A 19,410-nucleotide genomic window follows, 5' to 3' on the forward strand; every position below is an offset into this window, starting at 1 on the left:
AGATGATGTGCACTCACGTTCAGTCACAAACTAAAAAAAAGTTTCAATGTGCACAACAGCTTATGGGCATGGATCATGTGGCTTGAAACTAACATGAATGAACGAGGACAAACTACGCACATGCAATTCCCAAAATTAATTAGAAATTTTCCATATGAAATGAGACCATAGAGCAGAGTGTGAGACAGAGTCAGCCCACAATAATGAAATGCAACTGGGGAAATCTTATCATCCGTAGCTTCTCACTTTCAATCTCAAAGAAAGTGATAGCATGGTTGTTTCACTTCCCTTGCTGGAATCCACCCAAAAGCCACTTCTGTTATCTGGCTGGCCAGGTAGACAGACATGCAGATTTTCAAGCAACCTGCCAGCCAAACACCCCACCTTTCAGCAGCAGAGGGAGAAACAACGCAGGATTCCCAGAAGGAAAGTTAACAAGGAGATGCAAAGCGCAGTTGCTGAGGCCTATTCAGAGTGTTAAACAGAACTGCATCTGGCAGTTCCCACTCCTTTTTATAAAGCGTCTCTCTATGAAAGAGCTTCATAAAGTGGAGATTTCTTTTGCAGCAACTGAGTATTGAGCTCCGACAGTTGTGAGAGGCAGTGTGGTGTGGATAGAGGGTTGGACTAGGCCCTAGGAGACCAGGGTTCACATCCCACTTGGCCATGAAGCTCACTGTGTGATCTTGGGAGAGTTGCTGCCTCTCAGTCTAAGCTGCCTCACAGGGTTGTCACGGGGATAAAATGGAGAGGAGAACCATATTCGCCACCTTGAGCCCCTTGGAGAAAAATGTGGGATATAAATGCGATAAGTGAAGGAATGAACAAACAAGAACTCAAAAAAGCGTGGAGCAGAGAGCCCAAAACTTGACAGATGGATGCACTGTACTGCCTCAGAAGTATTTTGGGGGGTAGGGTGACCTGGTTTTCACTAAGAACTAGAGTAAGCCCAGGATACATATCTTAGGATGGTAGTCAAGCAGGGACTAAGGAAGACTGTGAGATGAACTGGCCACACACTGCTTCCTTCATGTTTCTCTGCCTCAGTGGTCTCACCTTGACCATTTCATGCAAGGCTGAGGAAGACCAAAGGGAGTGTGTGATAGACTTGGAGGTGGAGGAGGCGATAGACTTGACTGGGTGATCAAGCTGATGATGGTGAACGTGAGACAGGAGAAAGGTTTTGTACAAGAGGGGTAAGTGAATTGTGTTGCACAACAGCAGCTTGCTGTCCTCCAGCATGTGGTGGCTGGGACTGGTGGGAATTGTAGTCCAACAATATGTGGAGGACACCAGATTCGGGATAACTAAGGCACTGCAGGCACGATCAGCACTGGTCCCTGGAATCTTTGGGCGAGTGTTGGGGGCCCCAGCACCATGGTAGGACCCATTGCTGTCACCTGCCCTGGAACCCACTTAATTTTTCTTCTGGGTCCAGTGCTCCAAATGTCAGCACCTAGTTACAACGACAATTTTCTGCACCGCTCTGGGAGCTCCCACCCAGCGCTTTTTGGAGCATTGCTGCTGCCTGCTACCACTGCTACGGAAGCTCACCAGAGGGCAATGGGTACCCCTCAAATCCTGGCTGGAGACTCGCCCTTGCTCCACCACTCACTCGACATCCCCTTCTCAAGGTTCTTCCCCTGATTCCTCTGCAAAGGGATGCCGGGCAAGAGTCAGGCTGTAAATAATGCCAGGATGAGACAATCCCAGGAAGGCAGAAATACATATGTAATGTAGACTGATATGTTGGGCCATGGGAGGAAATTAAGGAAGAAGACCAGGCAAGTCTAGAACCAGGACAGAGAAAGTGAAATTCAGAGAGAGAAAGTGCCGACTTAGCATCTGACTTGCAACATGAATAAAATGTATATTGAACACATTGAAATGACCAGGGAAAAATAGTAGCCTAAAATTGATATTTCCAAAATGGTGAGAGCTGGTTTCTTCCTCATTCCTCTGTTGCTTTTCAGAATTATTATTGGATGCAATATAGATCATTTCCCCAATCAGGTGCATTCACTTAGGGCAGGATGGTGGGGTCTACGTATAGGCTGCAGTTGCACGGTTCTGGTCTAAAAATATATATAAAGGGCAAGTGCACCCATGGGTGACTTCTTAATTGCAGATGTCTTTTCTCTCTCTCTCCACTGGCCTGCAGATGTCTGAAGTTTCAGATCACTGCCTTTCTCACAGAAGGCTATTTTTGTCCCATCTTAGATCACAGCGAGGTTCCCCTCCCCCGTCCCACTGTATGTGCGTGTGGTAGAGACAGAATAGTTATCCTGACCTTCAGCCAACCCTGTAGAGACAGAGTTTGGTAGCTTTTTTGGGGGGGGGATGGGCAGAATTCTCTAGAATGCTGACTGTGAAGCTGGGCCTGGCCATTCTTGTGAGAGTACACTTTTCTGGTGGGGGATAACACATGCATTGCACACACATATGGAGCCATTACTGTGACCCTTTCAACTGAGGCATATGTGAGGATCTGCAAAGTATTATCAGAGGTATTTGCAACATGATAATCTTCCACAGTGACATGTATGCTACAACTACAGTGGTACCTCGGGTTACATACGCTTCAGGTTACATACGTTTCAGGTTACAGACTCCGCTAACCCAGAAATAGTACCTCGGGTTAAGAACTTTGCTTCAGGATGAGAACAGAAATCGTGTGGCGGTGGCGTGGCAGCAGCAGGAGGCCCCATTAGCTAAAGTGGTGCTTCAGGTTAAGAACAGTTTCAAGTTAAGAATGGACCTCCGGAACGAATTAAGTACTTAACCCGAGGTACCACTGTACTATACTGCTGCTGTATCAAATTGAGTTAACATAGAGCGCCATATTTGTAACTTTTCTAAATTGGCCAAAGTTTTGGATTAATTTCATATACAGCACAGTTCATTCATGGTTGAATATTTGTCATCAGAAGGAAGACCTCATGCATTTGGGGCTTGTCCTGCTGGTTCCATCCACAAAGGTACGGAATTCTTTGAGCTATCATTGATGCTCAAAGCATATAGAGTAATTACACACACAAACACTACCGATATGTGCTGCAGCTTTTGGTCTGAATCCACTTCAGTTGGTTGAATCTAGCTTGTTCGGTTGGGCAGGATTCACCTCGCCAGCCCAGAGTGGAGCCATTGAAATGAATGGTCCTAACTTCTTTATGGTCACTCATTTCAATAGGTCTACTCTGGGTAAAAGTTAGTTGATTTCAGTGGGCATCCTCTGCGTATGACATACAGTAGTTGAATACAACTCAGTATGATTAAGTTAAGATTAGTGTTAGTGGGATTAGATCGTTTATGTTGCCTTGCATTTTGCACTCCCATGTTTATATCAGTCAGCAAAGGGCTTCAACGAATAGGAAAAAGTGGCACAATATCAGGATTTGCTTGGGATTCTTGCTAACTCTGTCCTGTTGGCTCTGATGGGCTTGCTTAGAGCACTATTTCACCACTCCTTCTGAATCTTATTCTTACACACCCCAGTTCCTGCATACAGGGCCATAGAAATAGATCATCAAGGTGATGTGGCTAAAGCATGAGGTCAGTCAACCAAACACCCTTCTGCTTTGTTTTGACTGTACATTAGTCTTGCATCCCTCCAGTATATGCTCTTCTTCTTTTCTTTTTTTAAATTCCTGCTTCTGACATCATTTCCTGACTAGTGCGTTGGTTTAACAGCAAAGCCAGAGCCTCTTCTCAGCACACGATGCAAGAAGGTGCTTAAAATGGATTTCCGCTTTTCTTTTCCCTTGCCATGCATGCTGGTGATTCTGACCATTTCTGATGGTAAGTGGGAATTTTCTTTTATCAAATTGGCATTGCTTTGCCTAGGTGAGCAGAAATGATCCTCTTCGTTCAGATTTCACCCCCGCCACCCCTCTCCTTTAAAGGAAGGCTAGTCGACGGGACTCAGGGAAATGCTAGTGTCATAACCGCCAAAGCATGAAAATGGACAGTCACTCCAAAGTAAGACAGATTTTCTCATAAACTAATTGCAACCATGTCACCTGATGTACTGCATTTGTAAATGCAAGAGAAATAAGAGGTTGCGGGGCGGTGGTCAACACAATGATTCCGGGATTCTTTTCTTGTCTCTCGGCGTGACCTTGAACACATAATTTAGAATACTTGATGAAAACATCTCAAAATCAAGTCTAATGTACATAGGTTTCCAGTTTAAAATCCTTTTAAAAACAATACTCCAAGTCCTTTTCAATATCTGTGCATGATTTTGGAGACAGTGAATTGTAGTGAGGGAAAGTAACTAGCCTGAATTCATCCAGTTTTGCAAACACTGCTTAGATTCTTTTTTTCCTTAAACTACTAAGTAGGTGGGGATTATTTCCATTTCTAAACATTCTATGGTGTAATCAGTATAAATCTGTGGACCATATGAAGTCATTTAACGTTTTTTGAGGCCAATGAGTAATGAATTCAAATACATACACACTATGGGTGACAGTTTAAGCTACATGAAAAACATCACTTATTTAACCGACAAACCACATACTTTCTTGTAAAAATATATTAAATGTTACCTGAATTAAAAGCTACATTTAGGTCATTTATTTACAGCAGTGGCTCATCAAGTATCCTTCGAAAGGATCAGCACTCATATAAAATTATGAACGGCACTATTTCATGAATTAAGGCTTTCAGTCTTAGTAACCAATATTGAGTTGATTCCATCCCACACCCTGACTTTTCACTCAGATAAAATGAAGCTATGAGCTAAAAAGGGGAAAAAACGAAGAACAGAGTTCTCATATGTTTTCTTCGACTGAGAGGTTGCTCATCTTTTTATGTGACCACAGTGTTACCTCTTTGATTAGACTTACTGTGGTTTTCAATATGTATTTATTTATTTAATAGTGTTTATAGACTGCTTTTTTAAAAAAAAAAAACTACTTAAATCTTTTATTACTGTTGCAGGTGTGACTTGTATGGACCTCAAACAGCTTTTTGGCGACGCTGGTGGCAATGTTTCTTTTCCTTTGGAAATTAAAAATCGAAGTGGCATCCTTGTAATGAAAGAAACGAACTGTTCTAAGCCGGAGAATGTTACGATGGACTGTTGCAATGATTGTGACAAAAGGCTGTGCCTGAGGAACGGGATTGTAGAGATGACGGATTTATCAGAAAACGATGAGGGGAAATATACATTTGCTTTTGGAAATGACAGCGAAATTTTCTTGCTCAAAGTGTGTGGTAAGTAGAGATGGGGGAGAAATTGGAATCAGTTTACATGGGAACTGATTTCATTTGCATCTAATACCTGTTTGCGTTTTATACCGAATCTGCACTTTCTGAAACAATGCATGAATCAAAACACAGACATCCTTCAAAACCTGCACTTCTTTTCATTTGCAGCTTAGCAGGTCTCCAGCCAGGTAGTAAATGCACAAAAGTGCATATACTAGAATATATTCATATCTTTAGTGAAATCAACATACAAAACTACTCTGTGTTCAGGGAAATTGCTTTGCAAAACTGGGCATATCAGGGGAAATTGCTTGCAGAAATTCCTTACCCAAAAGAGAAATTTGTATCAACATGCCAATCGATTTTCATGAGGACTTTTCGGAAAGCTTTGGCAAACTGATGTGGAAATATAGAGCACTAAATTTAAGATGGGAAAAACGAGTAGCTGAGAGAAACTGAAATTGACATCATTCTATCCATTCCTTGTGGTCAGCATCCTCATTTTGGAATTGACAATGGCAAAATCTAAGAGGTTGATTAATTGCTGGTTCTGCTTCAAACGCACTGTGTGATCCTAAGCATACTCACTCAGAAAACAGGTGACGGTGTTCAATGGGAGTTATTTCCAAGGAAGCATGCAGCCTTAGTTTGTGATCCACAAATAAGTGCACTTTAATTTAAGCTTAAACTCAGTGATATTTAGCCTAAAACACAGATGGGGAACCTGTGGCCCTCCAGCTTATGTTGGAGGGCCAAAAACATGTATGATGGCAGCTGTCGTCCAGCAATACTTGGAGAGTCACAGCCTAATGACTAAAGCGTACCCTCCAACATGCCTCAGATAAAATGAGGCATTCTATTCTACAGTGGTACCTCGGGTTAAGTACTTAATGTGTTCTGGAGGTCCGTTCTTAACCTGAAACTGTTCTTAACCTGAAGCACCACTTTAGCTAATGGGACCTCCCGCTGCTGCCGCACCGCCGGAGCACGATTTCTGTTCTCATCCTGAAGCAAAGTTCTTAACCTGAGGTACTATTTCTGGGTTAGCAGAGTCTGTAACCTGAAGCGTATGTAACCCGAGGTACCACTGTACTTCAATATCACTGCTGGGGAGGGGGAGGACTTTTTTGTTTTGTGCAGGTTAAGATTTCTTAATAAAGTTTTCCATGAGACAGACAACCTCACTTGAAACCCACCTAGCTCCAGGACCCACCCTCACCCCAATAATCTCCTTGCCCCCACCCCTGAAGCTCCAGCCTAGCACCGGGCTGCCTGTACACCACCAGCTGCACACCTGCCCCCCAGGGCCTGCTCCTGCCTGGGTCTCCTTCAGCCTCCACCTTCTCTTCAGGCTTGACACTTTCTCCTTGTTTTTATTCTGGCTGGCTGGCTGGCTGGGTGACTGGGGGCCTGCCAGGCTGAGAGTCACAACCTCCCAGGACATGGATGGTAGTGACATTGCCGTTGTCATCTCCATTGCCTCCCTCCTTCCTCCTCTTCCTGCTACTGCTCCTCCACCAGCTAGCCACCCGATCTACCTGGCTCCCTCCCCTGGATCTGGCACAAGACTCTTCCCTCTTACTGCTCCCCATTTTCTCAGACTCCCAGAGGCAAAGGACATGGCAGCAGAGGAGGAGGAGGAGGAGGAGAAAGTGACTCAGTTGGCAACTCTCTCTTCCTCTTGCTTCCACCAAAGTGAAGCCATTTCCAGTTAGTGTAGCTCAGTAAAGAGGGGAATTCGGGACTCGACATGACAAAGTGAGAAGCTATGATGGCTTAAGGATTTTCATGACAGTCCTGGCATTTTGGGGGCAGTTGGAGACTATTCTAGAGGCCAATGGACATCACCTCTCATACTCAGCTGTCATTCATAACTACCACCACCTGACAGACGCTGCATGTAGCAAACAGGCCTGCTGATTTGACACAGCATTGCAAATCTCCCTTAAGTGAACTGCTTTGTGGTATGCCAAATTTTAATTTGTGCTTGTCACAAGTGTTTCAGATAATTCATTTCACTGTGTGAAAATAATAATAATAATAATAATAATAATAATAAGGCTATGTGCTTTGCCCTCAGTCTGCCTCAGAGTACCCAAGTGCAGTGGTACCTCGAGTTACAAACGCCTCAGGTGACACACACTTCAGGTTACAAACTCGCTAACCTGGAAGAGTTACCTTGAGTTGAGAACTTTGCCTCAGGATGAGATTGCAAATCGTGTGCCGGCGGCACAGTGGCAGCAAGAGGCCCCATTAGCGAAAGCCCGCCTCTAGTTAAGAACAGTTTCAGGTTAAGAACGGACCTCCAGAACGAATTAAGTTCGTAACTAGAGGTACCACTGTACTCTGAGGTTCTCACATACCCTCCAAGTGTCTAGATTTTCCAGGGATAGTCCTGGAGTTCAGAAAGACATCCCAACTTCTGATTTGATCCCAGAATGTCCATATTTCCCCTGTCAGTGCTGCCACCATCAAGCTGGAGGAGGAGGTGGAGGAGCTGGTGCTTGTCCCCTCCATGGGCTCCCTTTTGCCCTTCTTCTGATAGGAAATCTCTGCCAGGGGGTCCAAAAATGGGAGGTTGAGGAGGGCAAATGAGAAATGTCCCTATTTTCATCTGAGGAATATTGGTGGGTATGTTCTCCATATTGTATGGACAGAGGATCCTTGGCTTTTAACAGCTGCACAATGAGCAGAAAACAATTAAACCCTTTACAGACAAAGAGCTACAGTGATGCAAAGGCTCTTTCCAACATTAATGCTGCAATCTTAGATATCCTTACCTGGGACTAAGACCACCCCCTTCCCTGAACTCAGTAGGGCTGGGCTGTCGGGCAATTGATTTGTCAGTTGGGATACCTAAAATCTGTGAAAATGTTTCCATCCATAATTCAGATTTGAGGCTATAGGCAACATAGTATATTTCAAGAATAAAAATATTAAAGCTGTCGGATGCCTTCTAATTTTGTAACCTTAAAGCACTGCATTGGGAAAATATCACAATTACCGCATCCCTTTTAAATAGGGTTTGATCAATGGGAGTGTAGGTTTCGTTCAAAGATGTGGGTTGGTATACAACAGGTTGGTATACAAAAGGAGGGAGCTAATTTATTCTGGTTAGTGTAATAAAAGCACACGACGGCTCTGCACGCGCTCGGATCAGTTTGTTAAAACAGAAGAAAGTGCCGTAAGAAAGGTATGCATTTATGATTCAAGTGTTTAAGTACATTACTCTTAAGTGCCACCCAAAGGCAAACAGGCAGAACTGCAAATGCTGTAGTAAAGGCAACGGTGCTTTGGGTACACACGTAAGTGGGTTTTAAATAGCAAAGATACAACTTGCCAAAGAGGGAGAAGGAAACACCAATTTCTTCATTACTTCAAATGCATGCTTGAATTGCGAGAATCACATTTTGTATGGGAATGTTTTTGCCAGAAATATTCCTTTGCCAAGCTTCTATATTGTGACCCAGATTTTCCATATATTTGTTCTGATCTGGAAAACAACAACAACAACAACAACAAAACCACCCCATCTTTTTCCAGTATGCTTGAATTCAACAAGTCACAAGAGGACTCACATTCTTTGGACTGGAGCTAATATTAACCAATTTCACACAACCATTAGTGGCTTCTGACATGATGAAGTTGATGGTGAACACATAATGAAGTTGAGGGTTTGGCAAGGCAGTTTGATTGACATGGGCATGGCAACGGATTGAAGTAACATAAGTGTGCTTGTCCGCTGTGCTATATTTTCAATACAGGATCGCACCTTAATTACCTGCCCTTGGGCTGGTACCCCTAAAAACAAAGTGAATAGGAACCTGCAGTCCATGTGATTTGCTTTCGAAGATTCCTGGAATCCCAATTTAGAAGATGGTAAATTTTAGTAGAGGAGCAGGTCTGTTTACAAGGACCATGAGGAGCTTTCAGTTTCTCCAGAAGCAAACAGCAGGAAAAATCCATTAGGATCCATTGAATGTTATATATAGTTGAAGGAGGTAATAGGGGATTAAATGAAAAAAACGAAAGGTTCAGATGATGGTTCCCACTGTCCTGTCATGGTAACATTTTTCTCTCTGTTTTGCTGTTCTCTTTCCACTGCCTAGAGAAGCCTCCAGCTGTTTATATCAATTGTCTACCTGATGGAAGAGCAAATTTGTCCTGTGAAGCAGATGGTCAATTCAATGATGGCGTTTACTGGACTCGGAATGGGAGAAGAATAAATGATGTTGATGCTTGTGAGAAAGATGGTGGCAAGAGCATTATTTTGGGGAAAGGGGTACAGGGAAAGCTCGCTTGCCATAGAAGAAACTCTTGCAGCAGCTCCTCCATTGAGCTGTCATGTAATGGTGGTAATGATCGTAAGTTATATTTTACCTTCTTTTTATGGGTGTTCAACGTGTTATTTGAATTTATATATCAGCAGATCTGTCTCTCTGACTCACCAACACAAAATCATTTTCCTTCATTCATGAAGCAGCCCCCTGCCTACTGGGTGCTCTCTAGACATTGTTGGACAACTCCTTCCATCATCCCTGACCTTTGGCCATGCTGACAGGGGCTAATGGGAGGCCAAATCACTAGTGACCATTACTTTGCCATGTGGAATGACTTTATATTATACACAAATCTGAAAGAACATGGACATTTGGTCCCACCTGCATATGCAGTTATTGGGATTTTGTAAATTTAATTTCTGGACCTTAATATATAATTAACAGACATACAAGGGAGGGTATTTCTTCCCCTTTTCATGCTTATTTTAAAGACTTTTGGTGAAAGGCCCTCTGAAAAATAATGGTTTGTTATTTACTTTGTTCCATACAGCATTCTCATTTTTTCTTCCAGGCTGTGATTATTTTTTTTGGGGGGGGGGACTTTTTGTTTTTTTCTTGTTCCTCTGTATATTGGAAAACTTAATGAAAATGTTAAAGTGGGAAAAACATGTCTGAATACATCTTACAACATACTTGAATATGTATGCCAGAAATACACACACACACACACACACGTTTCCATCTCACAAACATCAGGGCAGTGTATGACAAAATAAAAGTAAAATAAAAATAAAAGCAATGCAAAGCAATCATTAAAATGACTGGCTGCTGAAGGAACATTTTAGACAGCATAGGCCTGTCAGCATTAAAAAGTCACTGAGACACATCTGAAACTGATGTAATAATCTTTCTGTTACCAGCACCACAACTGACACAGCAGTCCTCAGCATAATTAGCTGAATGCTCCAAGGCTCAGCTTCCATTTTGGCCCCATCTTGTGATTCTTGCCTAGATATTCATTGCAAAATAACCAGAAATATTAGTAGCTCACAATAAAATCTCCTTTACCTGACATTCATGGTTAGGGTAAATCATTCATCATTTTGGCAATGTATTTTGCTTTTTAATGTCTATGTCCTGGACCAGGCAGTTGAAATAAAAACAAGCAAACAAAGAATGCAATTTATTGGATACCTATTGCCCCCTGAATGTTTTGAATGGATTGCAGTCAATGGGTTGCTCACAGACTGCTAACTGCAAGCAGTCGTGCGTGGCTGTGATATTTATGGTGCAGTAACTGTGCAGTTCAATCCCCTCAGTCACAGGGAACTATTTCTGCACTCTCCAACCTTTACAGACCTAGAGAGATGTAGCAGCAGCCGCAAGAATCAGCAAACAGTGGCCTCCTCATGTGATGAAGGTTTAAAATGGGCACTGCATGTCTGTCTGAATAAGTTTCTATGCATCTCATGATGATATCCCCTATGCTCCATGGCTGAGGAGGTTTGAGCGCTGGGTCTTTTGTTCTGGACCCTCCTTTTTCTTGAATTTATGGGTATTTTTTTTACATAACAAAGGAGGATCATTCCTACCTATTTGGGTCAGCACAACACATTTTGCTGTCTGCAGCTGACCAGGAAATGGTGCCATGAATTCCTACCAAGTCAAGGTACATAATCCCCCAAGGCCATCCATCCAAGTTATCCTGTCACCTGAGACAGAAAACCCCAGAATCCCTCTACTTTGTAAAAAATACAATGACAACAAATTAAATAACTAATAAATTGTTGCCCTTTGTTGATACTTAAATTGTGTTGCCTCATGGAAGGGCTGGCCCTGTTGCAACTAGATAGGTGGGGTACAGCAGGCAATCCACACTGAGTGGACCAGGTCTGGAAAATCCCATTGGCACTCTGTAATTCAGAATGAGCCCAGGAACCTTTTGGCTTCCAAAAGCAGTGGTAGTGGGGATAAAAATATTTTTTAATAATAAAAATGTAAATATTAGTGACTAAAAGCCACTTCAATTCCTAGGAGCTAAAATATAAAATGGAAGCAAAGCATACAAGGCTATAAAATGGATTACTGTATTATGTATCAATGGAATGTTTCTAGCCTTAAGTGGGTTTTTTAAAGTTTGATCTAAGTGAAGTGGGAGGCAGAGTGAATCATGTTCTTTTGTAAGTAAATTTTATTTCAAGTAAAATGAGGGGTGAAGGATCAAAGGGTAGCTCATTCCCCATCAGCCGAAGACCAGTGATTTAAAGCACCCTTAACAAAATACTATTCACAGGCTTCTTTGTGGGGAAGTCATACGCTTTAGATGTGCTTTAAATGTATGATATGGGTGTGACTGCGACCTAAATTTGCCACCCCCCAATAGTAGCAGTCTAGAAGCATCCTTACATAACTTCTCCATGCCTGGTAGGATTCTACTAACTAACAGTAGTCTTCTCCCCACCAACATTATTTGCATTAAAAAAACCCACACACCTTGCATATTATAGGCAAAGACACCTTTAACATTGTGGTGACTCTGAGTCCTGTCTTTAGGTTGCTCCTGTTTCTTTACTGCTTAAGAACAACGTTGTTTCTTTCAATCAGGAGATCTGCTGCAGCACCCGCACTTCCTGTATATTATGGTAGCGTGTGGAGGGGGTGCTCTTCTTTTGGCCATTATTGCCTCACTGATCACATGCTGCTGCGTGAAGAGCAAGCATCATTTCACTCCAGTGCCTGCGGGTGAGTAGCAGTTTCCCCTCTTCTTTTTTGCATTGTATTTTGCAGCACAATCCTATTGCATGTTTACGTAGAAGTGAAATCTACTAAGTCCAGTGGCATTTACTCCCCAGGTAAGCAATGCATGGGCCTGTAACCACAGTTACAGTCTTTAAAAAAATAGGTTATTGTAGATTAGGCATCCCCAGACTCAGCCCTCCAGCTGTTTTGGGACTACAACTCCCATCATCCCTAGCTAACAGGATCAGTGGTCATGGATGATGGGTATTGTAGTCCCAAAACAGCTGGATAGCCGAGTTTGGGGGTGCCTGTTGTAGATGAATCTAAGCCCCTCCTATAACTGCAGTTGCTTACACTCTGTGACAAAAGTGACAATTCTGAAGTTAGGCGGATTTTGCAACCAGCCAGAATAAAGCTCATATTTACTTTCCATGGCTCCTTTGCCAATATCCCAGCCTGCCTCTCAGGTTTTACACTTGACTGCATTTCTGCAAAGGTATATTTCTCATAAGGTTACATCATTCTTGTTTTAGTGACCAAGGATCATTTAGCTGATTTTATTCATATGATCCTAACCTATCTTTTAGGTATGCAGCTCCTTCGGCACAGAACATCATAGAACTGTTAGAAGGGACCCTGCATCATGGGATCTATTTTCCAAATTTCTTATCAAGCCTACCCAATATTTCTTCAAAATCCTTCACCCTAACTCCTTACACTCCTCTTAACGTAGGTTGTTGCAACTAGAAAGGTCTCATAATATGCCATGGGAACAGAAGGGATACAGAGGCTTCGCCATGATAAGTTTTGCCTACAGGCACCACAAATCATGATGCTGGTGATGTTGACATCAAGGTGTCACATTTTGTAGGTCTCCTTGCATGATTAGGCCTCTGGCAAGAACTCAGTTCTGGCATCACCAGAACAAGAGGCCCCTGTTCCACAATTTGTCCTTGAAGTTTAGGAGAATCCCCATGGGAAAAAATCCAGACCTACTGATCTTATTCCAAAGGGGCATCAGGAGACCATCTGGAGACCTTGCCCTTCTTTACCTAGAGTTAATACAAGTTGGAATTAAACTGCTTATACCCACTATTCACTGTATGCATTTTTGTAGTTTTCTCCTCCTCTTTGCCTATAATTCTTATTCTCTTAGTGCCCTTTACTGGCTCATCCTCATAAAAATAATCAACAGTTTAGTTACATGTGAACAATTCCTCAATCCTAAACAAATGCACAGGTGAAAGCAGGGATCCTGTGACCCTCCAGATGTTGCTGAACTTCAGCTCCACAAAGCCTCGGCCTGGCTGGCCAATGTTCTCTTAGATGAGATGTCATCCAGTAGAGGGCCGCAGGTTAGCCACCTCTGATGTAAAATAGGGCACCTGCTATTTTGCTCTATGAAGCATGGCAATTGTACAGGGAATTTTTTTGGGGGTGCTTTGGGTTTTTTATGGAGAGGCCGGGTACAGTTTAGTAGACAGCAATTAGCACTGGTGAAGGAATACCCACAAAGCCGAAACTCCACCTCACCCATATTAATTGATTAATTGATTTGCCCCCTTTCAGTCTCTCATTATGCTTTCCAACAGAAGATGAAAAGGATGAGGGGATAACCCTGTCTGCCATTTCCAGTGAAGAACCAAAGAGTCCTCCTAATGGAGACCCCTGTGAAACCACAGATGTCCTTGTTGCCAGCACCCCCAATCCTGGTAGGTACAGTTATGTCATTGTTGTTATTATTAAAGAGCAAAGCTGTGTGGGAATAAATGTATTTGTGTAGTTCAGGGATGCAGAAATGGTGACCCTCTAAAAGCCACATGCAACAATTTTTGTGTGGTGGCCATTCCACAAAACAGTAGAGTAACATGTAGAGTAGCCCCCACATGGCCAAATGGAATCATACAGAGTTCCTCCACAATAATCGCTTGTACACTGGGGCTCTTCCATAATGATTTCAATTGGACGAAGTTTTGTGAGATGTTTTATTGTGATTGTGTTGCAGTTATAAGGTTTTACTGGGACTGATGGCTGTTTCAATATATTTGTCAACCATTCACTTGGTTGTATTGCTTTAGTGTTATTGTTTATGTTTTAAATGATGTGGGACAAGTACTTTGGTGCTTGGGTCTTGCTTGTGGGTTTTCCTCAGGCATCTGGTTGGCCACTGTGAGAACAGGATGCTAGACAAGATGGGCCTTTGGTCTGATCCAGTGAATTCTTCTTACATTCTTATTTGATGATGATGATGATGATGATTTAGTTGTTTGACTGATACACATTATGTACTGCCTTGTGAGGTTTCTGTTTAAATGATGGGATATAAATCTATAAATCAAAAATTAAAAAAGATAACAGCAAAAGGAAAGCTGAGATGAAGACTTTGTTGAAGATTATAGTAAAGATTGAGGTCTGAGACTATGTTAATTCATTTTTATAGCACATTCTAACTTGTACTTCCTTTAAAGGCCCTGAGACCTGTGAGAGTTTTAAACCAGAGCACAAGACAGATCCAAATCCTACAGTTCAACCTAAGCTGGCACTGGAGACTAAAACAGAGGAAGATGTTGAAACAGCATTTCGAGAAGTCATGGTTGACACTGAAGCCCTGGAAACGGTGGATGATTGCTTCCCTGATCCTATTGATGCTTGATCAGATGTGTTCCCTTTAACCCTTCCTACAGTCTTGGGAATTGGTGTTTCTTCATTCCATGATGTTATCTCCATAATAATAGTGTCCTTTAAAAAAACACCTGCCTAAAGTTAGCCAAATCTACAAACCCACCTAAAAATAGTCCTCATGGGCCAATGTGGTATCCTTGCTCCATGTAGCAATTAGATTTCAAATTAAATATGACAGATCTATGTGCAAGACCTTTAACCTTCAAACAATCTGATTAATTTTTCCTGTTTCTCTGACAATTTTCAGGCTTCTCAAAACCCCAATATTTTTGGTTCTATCAAGGCACAGACACACAACAGGCAAAATACCATACAGGAGTCCCAAAGTACATATTTTATACTGGAATGGGGCCAGAAATTCCCTAAAAGTTCCAGAAAAAGTGTTGAGTTCTGTACTGGGATGTTTGGAATTATATCACAGTAGCTTTCGCAAATTCTTGTGGTCAAAAACAGTCCTATTCATTACGCTGGGTGTTTATATGAACTGATGTTGGCTCATGGATTTCAGGGACCCTCAAGGAGGGTATCTACAGAATTCCTTTACCTGGAAGAGGTGAGGCATGAAAACAGAGAATGTGGAAAGTGAGGTCAGTGGCACTGTTTGGACAGTGGACCCTTTGTCAGTTTACAGGCCCAAAGAGATGCCCAACCTCATCCCCTTCTGGAGCAAGTTCTGACACTCCGAGCTTCCATTTCTAAATATTTTTTGTTCCATCCAGCTACCTTTTAGCAGAAAGTAGGGATCCCTGTGCCCACTGCTGTATGCCCCTTTGAAAGGAATGATGCAAAAATGCTTCCCAGCACATGTTCCAGCTCCAACCTTGGATATCCAGATGTTGTTGGACTACAGCTTCCATAACCCCCAGCCATGGTCATGAATGGTAGGAGCTGCAGTCCCAACAACACCTAGGAGCACAAGGTTGAAGAAGCTGCTCCAGTGCACAGTTTGTGACTAATAGGAAGCACAGAAACAGCATTTTGTTTTTATATTTGTGATGGAGTTTTCAGCGGAAATTGACTACTGGCGTAAGCAATTTGATAATTCTCTGTATACGCATTGTGCTTTCTTGAGTGTTCCAAGCAGTTCACATATATCTTCTTTGTAATTTGCAGCAGGTGTTCCATTTCTTTCCTTGCCTGCATCTTGCCTTTGTGTGGATGTACTTGCATCTTATTTCAGATGAAAGGCTGGAGAATTTGAGGGATTCTTCAGGTGCTCTTTTCTTGTGGTGTTGCTATTTTGGGCCCTTAGTTAGATAGAAAGGCTTTGCTGCTGCTGCCTGAAACACTGCAAGCCACTCGGCTGTTTTTAATTGGGCATATACTCTGCAGATAGGCTTTAGGATTAAGTTCTAGAAACTTCTAAAGGGGGCATTATTTCCTCCCTATATGAACATACCCTGAGGTAGCAGCACTCCTTGAAGTAAATGGCATTGGGGACTTCTGAGTAGACATGTATAGGATGGCCCCGAGAATGTTCTTTTTTCAGAGATTGGTGGAGACCAAAGAAAATGGCACTACAGTTCCATTCATGTGTACTCAGAAGCAAGGTTTACGACTAGGTAAGTTTGTATAATATTGCAGCCTGTGAGTGTCAGTTGTACTGGCTTTGGGTGACATTCCATTGCCTTTGAGAAGAAGTCAGTCCTTGACTAAACAAGCCAGTCTCTGCTTCTAAGCATCACTAGCTATTATTAGATCTTGAACTCCTGGCTGGGACTTGTTATACATTTGTTTTGACGTACAGCTCCTTGTTCAGTGTAGACCCTTTTATAAATATTAAATGCTGATGACTAAATCCCACTCTATGGCTACAGAACTGAGTTGTGTTAGAATTAATTTCAGAGTCATGTCTCATTTACTGGAAAAACCCCTCTTACCAATACTGCCACTGCCAAGAGCCATGAACATCCAGTTACTGCTATCTGATGAGACCATTTTTACACAAATGTTTTGAATTATTCTATTTTAGAACTCAGATCTAACACATGATTTCAAGGCTTCTTATCCTATCTTTGTGGCTTATACAGGCCTTGTAAATTAGACGGGCAGCACGTGTGCCAGGTATGTTTACGAAGCAATAAGTCACATTGTTTTAGGCTGTTATCAAAGTTGAAACTCCGCTTGTGTTCCAGCCTCTCCTGCCATTTATAGCTATGTTTGATAATGCAGAAAAGATGCACATATGACACAAATAGGCATCATAGACTTTACATTCACAAGCCTGACTGACGCATGCCCTGCTTTAGGCCTTATGCATAAAAATTTGCAGTTAGATTCTGGGGACAACGCTTTCCTTAAAATAAAATAGAAAAGCTTTTCAAAAACAAACCATGGTGTCTGAATGTCATATGAGCATGGATGTCATTGGTATGACGTTTGGCCTTGTGACTTGAAAGTCCTGATTGCTAGGAGAACGGAGTATGGGCTTTCCTCCTGCAGAGCATGCTAGGGTACAGAGTTCGACAGTATCTAGAATAAAGTGAAATTGCTTTAAGTTAACTATTGGGCTTAAAAAAAACCCAACCCACTAGTGAAGGCGATGTCATTCACAACCCTGATATTGCATTAGAGGCCAAGGTTGGAAGAAAGATGCTCTGGGAGATTCTAAGTCTTAAAGTAAAAGGCTGGGACTAGGCTAGTATTTCTCGTGTGCCAGCCAAATGGTTTACTGTGTCTTTACCATTGATTCCCAAGCCAGGGGCCCAGATGTACAGGCCCCCTCCTCTACCCCTTCTGAGAAGATTGCTTGCTGGCAGCACATCAGAGTAGCCCCCTTATCTGCTGATGTTTTGTACCACTTGCACCCTGCTTGTCCACCACCCTAATGTCTTTATCTGCCATCCATGATGTGACTGGGGTGGTGACTGTCCTATGACTAGGTGCACGTTACTTGACAGGCCTCTTGAGCTTCGTACTAGTCTAATGTACAGGATCTTCTAGAATCCCACTTTGTTTCATGTTTCGGAAGCTGCATGTTTACAGCACTAGAGAAGACGTGTAGACAGCCTAGTCATAAAATAGCTTCAGAAATTCTGCTGACAGCTACAGCTCGCCATTTTGCTTTATTCTCTCTCTCTCTATTACAGCAATATAAGGCTGGGAGATTCATTCTTCTGTAATGTTTTTATCTGCATTCATGCTATGCTGTTTTTTAAAATAATGCTGTACCCTAACTAATAAAAATATTGTTTTATAAACATAATGTGGAAAGGTAAAGTTATTTGTACCATTGGTTTTGTTCCTTACTACCATCTGGAAAGCTTATCCGTGTATATGTGGTACCCACCATGCCAAGTCACTCCCATCTCACTTCCCTCAGCTCTACCTACCCAAAGCTCCTATTTCTTATTATAAGGTTATTAAATAAATTTATTCAAAGGAGCTCAATACAATGTATATGGTTCTTGGCCCTCCATTTTATCCTTGTGTCAACTCTGCACTAGAGGTGAGGCTATGAGATGTGGCTGGCCTAAGTGTACCCTGTGAGTGTGAATTCTTAGTCCACCACTCTAAGCATTACACCAAACCAGCACCTCCCATCTTCCTGTTCTGTTTTGCTGCCCTGGCCCAGGAAATTGGATTTCCAGCTTGCCACGAAGCCCTGCTCATTCCTTAAGGATAAAACAAAAGGTTTGGGGGCAAACAACAACTGTTACTGATGGACAGGCTGTCAGAAGTTCTAAGGACTGTATTACTTCAGCCTGCATGTGCATTCATAAGTGCACATAAAAGAGTCAACCGTTAATAATTCTGCTCAGCCGGCAGCAATCAAAATAACAAGTTATTTTATGAACTGCATTTTTACAAATCTGCTACTAGGTGGCAGCAAAACACTGTGGCAAACTGAGAGAAAGAGAAGTTTCCACAAAATTTATTTATTGGTTCTCATTCTAAGCCCTGTCCTTTTTGGGCGCTGATCTCATTCTAGTCCTCATACTGGCTTTCTTCTTTGGCTTCTCTCCACAGAGTTTACAGCCACTCTGGATCCATAAAACAACTGTCTGCTCCAAACTACAGTAGTTCCAAATATTATTAGGTCAGGCCCAGTTTTGTATGTTCATCAGGGTAATACATGATGATCGCTGGTGCCCCAGAGTAGGCTGGCAGTTCAGATACAATAATACCCAAGGCAGACCAAGGTATTTTGGTTTCTGAGGAAGAAGCTCCAACAAACATTTCCCCCTGGGGATAAAAAGATTGTTTTTGAAAAATGAAAAGGTAACAATTTGCTGCCCTTTCAGGACACCCAGAATTAGCCACCTGAGACAGCTGCCACACTGCCCAATGGGAGAGCCAGCCCTGGACTACAGTTACACACACACACACTTCACAATTCCCAAGCACATCTCTCTTACTACTCTCCCCCAACTCCCAGCCAAATTGCCAGCTCACAGCCTCTTTCCCAATGTTGCAGAGGCCCTCCACCACTTTTCATTTTAGTGAGGTCTCTCTCTCTTTCTTTTTCTGGGATGAAGGTCTCCTGAGCGATTGC

At 42.4% G+C, this 19,410-nt stretch overlaps 1 protein-coding gene across 1 annotated transcript; it reads left to right on the plus strand.

Moving 5' to 3' along the window:
• Positions 1 to 3,676: 3,676 nt before the first annotated feature.
• LOC308474943 (uncharacterized protein) lies at positions 3,677 to 17,925 on the plus strand. The gene is made up of 6 exons (XM_081001553.1): positions 3,677 to 3,798; positions 4,945 to 5,220; positions 9,324 to 9,578; positions 12,099 to 12,236; positions 13,826 to 13,945; positions 14,702 to 17,925. Exons 1-6 carry the CDS (start codon positions 3,738 to 3,740, stop codon positions 14,884 to 14,886), a joined length of 1,035 nt encoding a protein of 344 aa, XP_080857679.1. The 5' UTR covers positions 3,677 to 3,737; the 3' UTR covers positions 14,887 to 17,925.
• The last annotated feature ends 1,485 nt before the right edge of the window (positions 17,926 to 19,410 follow it).

Source organism: Podarcis pityusensis (genome assembly GCF_964106645.2).
Source record: "Podarcis pityusensis genome assembly, chromosome: 4".
NCBI classification, from domain to species: domain Eukaryota; kingdom Metazoa; phylum Chordata; class Lepidosauria; order Squamata; family Lacertidae; genus Podarcis; species Podarcis pityusensis.